The sequence below is a fragment of the Eleutherodactylus coqui genome, chromosome 6 (genome assembly GCF_035609145.1).
Source record: "Eleutherodactylus coqui strain aEleCoq1 chromosome 6, aEleCoq1.hap1, whole genome shotgun sequence".
Classification (NCBI taxonomy): domain Eukaryota; kingdom Metazoa; phylum Chordata; class Amphibia; order Anura; family Eleutherodactylidae; genus Eleutherodactylus; species Eleutherodactylus coqui.
This window is the reverse complement of record NC_089842.1, coordinates 40,810,410-40,822,436: the sequence shown is the minus strand read 5'-3', so window position 1 is coordinate 40,822,436 and position 12,027 is coordinate 40,810,410. Positions and strand designations below refer to the sequence as shown.

General features: G+C 40.6%; 1 protein-coding gene across 1 annotated transcript in view; it reads right to left on the bottom strand.

The window, feature by feature from the left end:
* Positions 1 to 12,027, bottom strand: part of ROBO4 (roundabout guidance receptor 4) — a 108,478-nt gene that overhangs the window by 11,360 nt on the left and 85,091 nt on the right. Inside the window, exon 19 of the mRNA XM_066606662.1 lies at positions 2,925 to 3,121. Coding sequence (XP_066462759.1) covers positions 2,925 to 3,121 — 197 coding nt within the window. The remainder of the gene's footprint in view (positions 1 to 2,924; positions 3,122 to 12,027) is intronic.

Here is a 12,027-nt window from a genome sequence, read left to right as displayed (position 1 = left end):
TGACATCTTGTCCTGGGTAGGATGTGGAATAGCAATGTGCCGCTCCCACTTATGTCGATAGGAGTGAAGCCGCTGCTCCCACTTCTTCCCCTGTTCGCTGATGACGATGTCCTGCCCGCTGTACTAGATAGTCAGCTGATGGATGGCGGTCCCGAGCAGTGGATCCCCATCCATCACTTACTGATGACCTATCCAGAGGATAGGTTATCAGCTGAAAAAATGTCAGAAAACCCCTTTAATTGGGATCTGGAGCTGCAGACATAAGAACAGTAAGAAACAACTGCTGCAAGAAGAACATGAAGGAAGTGTCTGTGGTAAATCAGATTACAGATCTCATATGCCAAAGGGCCTCTAAAGTAAGACAGTAGGAATCTGATTGGCTACTATGGGCACTTTCTCCACTTTTTAATTTCAAACAATTACACGTCTCCAGCGGCCCTATGAACGGGATGATCAGTAAGTACTGGAACCCCAGTGTTGGGTGATGCAGGTAATGTGATTTGGCATTGATTCAGTGAGTGCTGGAGTATTGTCCGGGGGGGCTGACTATAGTCCACAGTTGGCCTCAGCCAATATTTGAGAAACGATTATCACCGATACTGAAGCATCCCAATCTGTCTGCAGAATGTGGATTGTGGAGCCGCTTAATGCATGACGCCAGACGCATCGGCCTGTGCGTTATGATATTCATCTCAATGCCCCAGCGCTAGTATGATAAGACACATTTTGTTCTGCTGACTACCCTCTCCAAATTTGATCCAAGGTTGTGGCATCCCGTAGAGTTTCTGCCATGACATAACACAAAGACCATCCCAGTTGTATGTAGCCCTATGATGAAACCTTCGGTATATTCATCCATTTGAGGGAAGCGCAGACGGCGACAGTCTCTGAGCATCTTCACTGATTAATTTTTATACAGACACAAAAAACAACAATATAAGGCATTTTTTGTAGAAGTGACGTCTCCAAAGTTAGCTGCACCGACTAGTTTTTCCCTTTTAGCATGCTCACAGATCCCGTGATTGGCCTTTAACTGCATCGATTTGTATAACTTTCTTGTCTGAACATACTGATTGGAGCACTCAGGCCACTCAAATCAGCGGCCCGGAGTGCCATTTTATAAGCTCCGCACCCTTCAGATCTGAGATGCGTCCAGAAAAGATGGATGGGGGGTAAAGTTGGGCACCGGAAGGAAAGTACCGTCAGAAAGCTCAACCATCAGCACAGAGCGAAGAGCTGAGAAGAGGTGCAGGGTGCCATGTTGAAGTGCTACACAGCGCTGCTTGATGAAGGCTCCGTCTTCAGGATGGCGCAGCAGTGACGCGAATCGTACCTCTCTTCCCCACTGATGTGGGTTTATAAGGATCAAGCCCTGACCCCTTCCTGAGTGCGGCCAAAGGTTCTTGATGCTCTAATGCCACACATGAGTAGATTTTGAGCTATACCACCGAGTCAGTGGTGCAACATAAAAAGACAATGTGGCAGCCACAGCATCACAAGAGCCCGGAGTTGAGTGGACCAACAGCAAAGTGGGTGAAGTGGCAGAAGCAGTTTATAGGGAGCTCTCAAGGCCCAGAGAGAGACTGCAGCTTTAAGATAGTGAATGGCACAACATTAGACCTGGGGGCCAAAGATAGAGAAGTTGTGCCAAATGAAGAACTGGCCCCGACCATCATGGTGCAGGACCTCGTAGCAAATGGGAGTAGAGGGAGGCTCCCTCCCTGCAAAAACACCTAGAGGCAGAGGTGCAATGCACATGGAGAGAGGTCTACAGCACGGGCAGGGCACAGACAAAGACAGAAGCGGAAGTGAACTGCTAGAGAGGTGCCAACAATTCATAAGTGTACTGCCAGCCCGGGACTGTGTAAAATCCCTGGCCTGGGATAAGGACTTACGCCATAGTGATTTATGGCACCATAGTTTTGAGATAATGCAAGGCCTTGCAAAAATAGCCAGAGCCATATATGTTATGATGTTAAATATAGGTCATGTAATTGGTTATGATAAAGGGTGTAATAGCGCAGAAAAAGCACATGGGGTTCGAAAAGTTGTGTTATAACCTCTGGAAGTGACAGCTACAACGTACTGTGCCCTCTGTGAAAGGACACTGCTCCTATGGAGTGTTAGAGGTCGGGGCCCATGGCTAAGGTTGGTGAATGTAGCGGTTATGCCGCAGTCAACAGATGCCGGATAGTTATGTGAAGAGTCATGTGCCTCGCTGCTAAGAAGAGGAGAAGTAGTGGGCGAATTAAACATTGGCAAGAGATGCCAGTTAAAGAAGAATTACATTTTGGGTCGCAGACAATATGTAGAGTTTATACCAAATTATCACAAAGTGTTTGAGTACCCAAACCCTCCTGCGAAATGCTGATCAACCTGTTGCAGTTCATTGAAAGTTGTTTTAAATACTGTCACCTTTGGGTCCGTCTGTCGTCACCTCGCCACCATGTAACCCGCCCCGAGGCATTACCACCGCCTGTTACAAACATACCCTGAAAACTGCATAATGCTGCAGTAATATCTTCATGTGTCACATTTTCTCTGAGGCAATGTGTCAGGAGTTTGTGTATCAGTCCATACATTAACAGCTGTTGGGTTCCTATTGCTAAACCTCAGATCATTGCCCCCCTTATAGTTATACCCCAGACCTCTGGGCCTCCTATACCTACACCCCTAAAAACTGCTTTCCCTACAGCTGAGATCATTGGGGCCTGTATGACTATAACCAATACCTCTGTGCCCCCTATAGCAACACCTCAGACCACTACATACCCTGGAGACCCAAGACCAGTGCGCCCCATATAGTTATACACCGGATCCCTGTGCCACCTATACGCATGCCCTAGATTGCTAAAACCCGTATAGCATGCTCCACTCTCTTTCTATGAGCCCCAGACGCAGAGATGTGCCAGACATGTCCTCACCTTCTTGCTGAATGGATACTGCGGCTTCGTCTGGTTCTTATGCCGGTATTTCGCCTCCAGTTCCTCCATCCAGTCGATGTTCCAGTCAAGAACCGGCAGCGGATTCGCTTTTGGTTTTCTACCGTTCAGGTCAGCACCGTCACCCTGGCTCTGAGCAGCCAGTAATCCATCCAGAGGGGACGCGGATGGCGAAAAGTCTGTATATAAAGACAGGGCAGATAAATGTCACACAATGACTGGAAATATCACTGATCCCTATAAGTATAAAGACCAAGTACAATAAGATGGGGCACCAGAATATGAATGTATTGGCAGCAGCTCGAATATTAGACTGAGTCGCTGCCAGGGATGAGATTGGTGCAGTGAGTGTTGGCTGGGGAACAGCTGAGTCTGAGGGGGTGCAGATGATTTCAGATGCAGATACTTTAGCGAGTGTCTGAAGTGAGCACAGGAGCCAAGTATATAGAAAGAGCATACCTCATTATACAGGATAATTACACCGTCCTGCCATGATCCACCCCTCCCCCACATCTCATCATTTGTGTATAGAATTTCCAGGAAAGTATTTTCATATTTGGCAATTTAACAAAATCTTAATGTCACAAGAATAATCCTGAAGAAATCTCTTATCATCTTGCCAGTTCAGATGTATGATGCAAAGGAGCACCAAGACAGGATAATGCAACCTGTCAATAGGGGGCGGCATTATAGTACGATATTTACATTCTTGTACCTAGGAGGCAGTATTATAGTAGTTATATTCTTGTACATAAGGGGCAGTATTATAGTAGTTATATTCTTGTACATAGGGGGCAGTAATATAGTAGTTATATTCTTGTACATAGGGGGCAGTATTATAGTAGGTATATTCTTGTACATAGGAGCAGTATTATAGTAGTTATATTCTTGTACATAGGGGACAGTATTATAGTAGTTATATTCTTGTACGTAGGGGAGCAGTATTATAGTAGTTATATTCTTGTACATAGGAGGCAGTATTATAGTAGTTATATTCTTGTACATAGGAGCAGTATTATAGTAGATATATTCTTGTACATAGAGGGCAGTATTATAGTAGTTATATTCTTGTACATAGGAGACAGTATTATAGTAGTTATATTCTTGTACATAGAGGGCAGTATTATAGTAGTTATATTCTTGTACATAGAGGGCAGTATTATAGTAGTTATATTCTTGTACATAGGGGGCAGTAATATAGTAGTTATATTCTTGTACATAGGGGGCAGTATTATAGTAGGTATATTCTTGTACATAGGAGCAGTATTATAGTAGTTACATTCTTGTACATAGGGGACAGTATTATAGTAGTTATATTCTTGTACATAGGGGACAGTATTATAGTAGTTATATTCTTGTACATAGGGGACAGTATTATAGTAGTTATATTCTTGTACATAGGAGGCAGTATTATAGCAGTTATATTCTTGTACATAGGAGGCAGTATTATAGTAGTTATATTCTTGTACATAGGGGGCAGTATTATAGTAGTTATATTCTTGTACATAGGAGGCAGTATTATAGTAGTTATATTCTTGTACATAGGAGCAGTATTATAGTAGATATATTCTTGTACATAGAGGGCAGTATTATAGTAGTTATATTCTTGTACATAGGGGGCAGTATTATAGTAGTTATATTCTGTTATATAGAGAGCAGTATTATAGTAGTTATATTTTTGTACATAGGAGGCAGTATTATAGTAGTTATATTCTTGTACATAGGAGGCAGTATTATAGTAGTTATATTCTTGTACATAGGGGGGAGTATTATAGTAGTTATATTCTTGTACATAGGGGGCAGTATTATAGTAGTTATATTCTTGTACATAGGGGGCAGTATTATAGTAGTTATATTCTTGTATATACGGTAGGGGGCAGTATTACAGTAGTTATATTCTTGTACATAGGGGGTAGTATTATAGTAGTTATATTCTTGTACATAGGAGGCAGTATTATAGTAGTTATATTCTTGTACATAGGGAGCAGTATTATAGTAGTTATATTCTTGTACATAGGAGGCCAGTATTATAGTAGTTATATTCTTGTACATAGGAGGCAGTATTATAGTAGTTATATTCTTGTACATAGGGTGTAGTATTATAGTAGTCATATTCTTGTACATAGGGGCAGTATAATAGTAGTTACATTCTTGTATATAGAGGGCAGTATTATAGTAGTTACATTCTTGCATATAGAGGGCAGTATTATAGTAGTTACATTCTTGCATATATAGGGCAGTATTATAGTAGTTACATTCTTGCATATAGAGGGCAGTATTATAGTAGTTACATTCTTGCATATAGAGGGCAGTATTATAGTAGTTACATTCTTGTATATAGAGGGCAGTATTATAGTAGTTACATTCTTGTATATAGAGGGCAGTATTATAGTAGTTATATTCTTGTACATAGGGACAGTATTATAGTAGTTATATTCTTGTACATAGGGGACAGTATTATAGTAGTTATATTCTTGTACATAGGAGGCAGTATTATAGTAGTTATATTCTTGTACATAGGAGCAGTATTATAGTAGATATATTCTTGTACATAGAGGGCAGTATTATAGTAGTTATATTCTTGTACATAGGAGGCACTATTATAGTAGTTATATTCTGTTATATAGAGAGCAGTATTATAGTAGTTATATTTTTGTACATAGGAGGCAGTATTATAGTAGTTATATTCTTGTACATAGGAGGCAGTATTATAGCAGTTATATTCTTGTACATAGGGGGCAGTATTATAGTAGTTATATTCTGTTATATAGAGAGCAGTATTATAGTAGTTATATTTTTGTACATAGGAGGCAGTATTATAGTAGCTATATTCTTGTACATAGGAGGCAGTATTATAGTAGTTATATTCTTGTACATAGGGGGGAGTATTATAGTAGTTATATTCTTGTACATAGGGGGCAGTATTATAGTAGTTATATTCTTGTACATAGGGGGCAGTATTACAGTAGTTATATTCTTGTACATAGGGGGTAGTATTATAGTAGTTATATTCTTGTATATACGGTAGGAGCCAGTATTACAGTAGTTATATTCTTGTACATAGGGGGTAGTATTATAGTAGTTATATTCTTGTACATAGGAGGCAGTATTATAGTAGTTATATTCTTGTACATAGGGAGCAGTATTATAGTAGTTATATTCTTGTACATAGGAGGCCAGTATTATAGTAGTTATATTCTTGTACATAGGAGGCAGTATTATAGTAGTTATATTCTGGTACATAGGGTGTAGTATTATAGTAGTCATATTCTTGTACATAGGGGCAGTATAATAGTAGTTACATTCTTGTATATAGAGGGCAGTATTATAGTAGTTACATTCTTGCATATAGAGGGCAGTATTATAGTAGTTACATTCTTGCATATAGAGGGCAGTATTATAGTAGTTACATTCTTGCATATACAGGGCAGTATTATAGTAGTTACATTCTTGCATATATAGGGCAGTATTATAGTAGTTACATTCTTGCATATAGAGGGCAGTATTATAGTAGTTACATTCTTGCATATAGAGGGCAGTATTATAGTAGTTACATTCTTGCATATAGAGGGCAGTATTATAGTAGTTACATTCTTGCATATAGAGGGCAGTATTATAGTAGTTACATTCTTGCATATAGAGGGCAGTATTATAGTAGTTACATTCTTGCATATAGAGGGCAGTATTATAGTAGTTACATTCTTGTATATAGAGGGCAGTATTATAGTAGTTACATTCTTGTATATAGAGGGCAGTATTATAGTAGTTACATTCTTGTATATAGAGGGCAGTATTATAGTAGTTATATTCTTGTACATAGGGAGCAGTATTGTAGTAGTTATATTCTTGTACATAGGGAGCAGTATTGTAGTAGTTATATTCTTGTACATAGGGAGCAGTATTGTAGTAGTTATATACTTGTACATAGGAGGCAGTATTATAGTAGTTACATTCTTGTATATAGAGGGCAGTATTATAGTAGTTACATTCTTGTATATAGAGGGCAGTGTTATAGTAGTTACATTCTTGTATATAGAGGGCAGTATTATAGTAGTTACATTCTTGTATATAGAGGGCAGTATTATAGTAGTTACATTCTTGTATATAGAGGGCAGCATTATAGTAGTTACATTCTTGTATATAGAGGGCAGTACTATAGTAGTTACATTCTTGTATATAGAGGGCAGTATTATAGTAGTTAAATTCTTGTACATAGGGGGCACTATTATTGTAGTTCTATTCTACTACATAGAGAGCAGTATTATAGTAGTTATATTCTTGTACATAGGGGGCAGTATTATAGTAGTTATATTCTTGTACATAGGAGCAGTATTATAGTAGTTATAGTCTTGTACATAGGAGGCAGTATTATACTAGTGGTATTCTTGTACATAGGGGACAGTATTATAGTAGTTATATTCTTGTACATAGGAGGCAGTATTATAGTAGTTATATTCTTGTTCATAGGCGGCAGTATTATAGTAGTTATATTCTTGTACATAGGAGGCAGTATTATAGTAGTGGTATTCTTGTACATAGGGGGCAGTATTATAATAGTTATATTCTTGTACATAGGGGGCAGTATTATAGTAGTTATATTCTTTTACATAGAAAGCAGTATTATAGTAGTTATATTCTTGTACATAGGGGCAGTATTATAGTAGTTATAGTCTTGTACATAGGAGCAGTATTATAGTAGTTATAGTCTTGTACATAGGAGGCAGTATTATAGTAGTGGTATTCTTGTACATAGGGAGCAGTATTATAGTAGTTATATTCTTGTACCTAGAGGCAGTATTATAGTAGTTATATTCTTGTACATAGGGGACAGTATTATAGTAGTTATATTCTTGTACATAGGAGGCAGTATTATAGTAGTTATATTCTTGTTCATAGGAGGCAGTATTATAGTAGTTATATTCTTGTACATAGGAGGCAGTATTATAGTAGTGGTATTCTTGTACATAGGGGGCAGTATTATAGTAGTTATATTCTTGTACATAGGGGGCAGTATTATAGTAGTTATATTCTTGTACATAGGTGGCAGTATTATAGTAGTTATAGTCTTGTACATAGGAGAGTGTATTATAATAGTTATATTCTTGTACATAGGGGGCAGTATTATAGTAGTTATATTCTTGTACACAGGAGGCAGTATTATAGTAGTTATATTCTTGTACACAGGAGGCAGTATTATAGTAGTTATATTCTTGTACATAGGGGGCAGTATTATAGTAGTTATATTCTTGTACATAGGAGGCAGTATTATAGTAGTGGTATTCTTGTACATAGGGGGCAGTATCATAGTAGTTATATTCTTGTACAGGGAGTGCAGTTTTATAATAGTATAGTACAGTATCTCATATACAGTTCAGAGGTGGTGCTGAGAAAAGAGTTAAAGCTCATTTATGGGTAAATAGGGACAGTGAGAATAACAAAATGTTTTCTAACGTCTAATCGTATGCACTATGTGACTCTGTAATAATTCCCGCACCAGTTGTGTAACTTGTGTTTTGTGCCCGCAGTGTCCACATTTCTCTACATTGTACATTCCACACTGGACTATGGTGTGGCTATGAATGCTCTGAGTCTGATTACTGGAGTCCGCTGCTCATTGCTGGGTAGTAATCTTCTGTGACCTAGGCCGACATTGAATCGCAGTTCACTTTTTGTGGCGTGACAGACAGATGTTCAGGAAAAGCCGCTTAAAAATAATCAGATTTTATCTTATAATTCAGGATTTCACTCGGAACATAAGTAAGTTGTTTGTAAAAATGTGAAATTAACTCTCCAGCTGCCAGAAAGCATTTGTAAATCCAAGTAACTAACGACGTTCGGAATAAAGATGCTTTGTCCAAGAAGCTAATGCTGGCCATAAGCATTGGATAGTTGGTGCAAAGGCTGGAATCTTCTGCAAGGGCTTGTTTATATCCAAATGTAATGTCCAATCCTTCTCTTCCCCCAACAGCTGATGTTGGGAGGTGCCATACACATCAGATGGACGTCCAATCTAATGAAGTCGTCATGTTCGGCTAGAGTTATTTTAATGTGTATGGCCAACGTAAAGTTACTGCACTGCGGTTTTATTTTATGGTCATAATAAACAGTGATATGCAGATTGTCAGTTCCACACCATTAAGCCTGTGTGTGATCATAGTCACCGACTGGCATGTGGCTCCGAGAATGTAGCATTAGGGTGGAATCACACATGCAGCTCTGGTGCAGTTTTTAAAAGCCATACACAGGAGTGGATATAAAAGACGATTACCAGTCCCTCCTTTAGGGCGCTTTAACATGGGATGGGATATTCTGCACACGTCATATGCAGTGAATAGAAGCCATTGATTTTAATGGGTTCGTTCATATGAGCGTAATTTTAGGGCGCTTTGCATTTGTGCAAAGAAATACACAGCATGCTCTATTTTTGTGAAAATGGCATATATTAAACTTAGTTGCCAATGAAACCAATAGGATCGTGCTTGCATGTTTGTTTGCATGTACAAATACGCAGGGTAAGCGCACGCAAAAAAATACAGTAAAGTATGCACATGCAAAAACGCAACGCTCCTAACACATACGCAACGCAAATGCATGGGTAGATACGATACGCCTGTGTGCAGCCGGCCTTAGCGTGTTTCACACGTAGCGGATTTGTTGTGGGCTTCGACATGGATGCACAGTAGCATTCGCACCTCCAATGGAAGAGGTGATTTCTGCTGCAGATCTGCTCCAAATTCACATCAGATTCACACCTGCACCAAAAACCGACGCACGTAAATGTATCCTTCGGCTGGTTTTCCACAGCCAAAAAAACGTGCGAGATTTGTGTGTTGCGGGACGCACAAATATGAACCCCATTCATTTGAATGGGTTCATACACATGAGCGATGTTTTTTCGCATAGCATCGCAGTTCAGCATGCTCTATCTTCCTGCGATATATCGCCCAATGCTTTCAATGGGGCCAGCAGCAGCGCCGACCCCATTGAAAGCAGTAGGAGAACTCTGTGATTCTCTGCCGTGGCTGCGACAGCCGTGGCAGGGAGAATCCCTCCCGCCCCGACAGGGGGAATCCCTCCCGCCCCGACAGGGGGAATCCTTCCCGCCCCGACAGGGGGAATCCTTCCCGCCCCGACAGGGGGAATCCTTCCCGCCCCGACAGGGGGAATCCCTCCCGCCCCGACAGGGGGAATCCTTTCATTCCCCGTTGTGATGCAAGGCTTTCTAATGTTAAAAACACATCACACAAAAATTGCAAAGCACCAACTTGCAATGCTTTTTTAACATTAGAAAGTCCCATTGACAATCGCATGAAAAAAAACACAGTGATATCACAGAGTTAAAAAATGCAAGTGGGTGTGAGGCCTAATACTTAATTTCCAAGGAAGTATTTATAGCACTTGCTCTACAATCTGCCACCATGTTTTAAAGCAGTTGATGCAGTTTCCCCATGTTCGTTAGGGCATGCTGAGAGTTGTAGTTCTGCAACATTTGGAGATCGATCAGGAGGCCAATGGCTGCTTTATAGTATAACTGGGAGATATAAGGGAGAACGTCTCTAAAGCAACCAAGTGAACTAGTAACATTTTACCTAAATCTATATATTTGTAACATATTCATCCTCTGCCTCCGAGTGCATGGGCATAAAGCCAGAAACTAATGTCAGGACTGACAGTTACACAGGCAGAGCAGTAGCGGGTGGGGGACGCCATGTGGTCTAATAGTGGAGATGCAAATACTGTAACATTCAGGGACCACAGAACCAGGGTGACAACCTGTGCAGCCACCATCAGTGGTCTCTGGGTAGCATTGCAAGGTAGCAACTGATTGCAAAATATTCACATACGAGACGACTTTTGTGTTTCCAAGGATTTAAAGGGTAAATACTCTTTAAGGGGGCAGCGCTCGGCCCCACCCGCCCCGCTGTGCCATCTATGGCCTCCGTTTCCTCGCACGTGTCAGATATTTCTCTCCCTTTGTGGTAACCTCAGTTGTAACTCACAATAACATGTCGCTACATTGTCTGCGGGTGGAAAGATCAACACAAGTCACCCCCAGGCTCCATTCATATTCCACAGTCTTCGCTTGGCCTGATGCTGCAACCATGAATAATAATGATGATTGGGAAGTACTGTGCGGCGATGGATGGACGCGCCCGCGTAAATACTCCATAGGGGAACAGATGGTGGCAGAATCTCATTCCATGACCTTACTTAACCCCGTCAGGAAAGTACGTGTCAGGAATGGGCTCAGCTCCCTGGGTGTTCATCCATCCTCCACCTGAGGGACCGCGCAGGTCACCTCCCTGGAAAGCCCTGAATCCCTCCAATTTTCGAGGAGGGTAAATAGAGTAAATTTATAGCTTTCTGTGCAGACTATGGAGGCATTCCCTTTCCACAATAACACTGATATTCTCTTTTACTCATTGAATAAGTCTATCTATACCTGGCCAATAATTAGTAAGAGGAATGATCAGGAAGGGTGGGGTGTGCGGACCCTCTCAATAGTAGGGTGGTTGAAACCTCTGAGCTGTCAATCATCTGCTGATACATTGTACACAGGACGGTTGCTATGGAAACCGCTATCTAAGAATCAGTAATGGGAGCAATTTGTCAGCAATGTGACAAAATAGTAGAATGATAATAGGTAATTAATAGAAAGGTAACTCTGGGAATATGCATTGCATACAGCCACAGAGAGCGGGTATAGAATACAGCAAGTACTGAGTGTGTAGATATACCGCACTGTGCAGAAGTTCTAGGCAGGTGGGGGAAAAATGCTGCAAAGTAGGAAAGCTTTCAAAATAGAAGTGTTAATAGTTTCTGTCAATTAACAAAATGCAAAGTGACTGAACAAAAGAGAAATCTAAATAGCCACAGTATTTGGTGGGACCGTTCTTTGGCAACAAAACAGCATGAATTCTTCTACCGTGTTTCCCCGAAAGTAGGGTGCTCCATTAGCCAATCACTTCGCTCGCTTTGTTGGAGGCGGGGTATTCAAAGCCCTGTCACCAGAAGAAGCGGAGATGGCAGACTAGGAGGAATCTGCAGTTTGCCGCCAGAGACCATCGGGATGCTGCGGACCAGG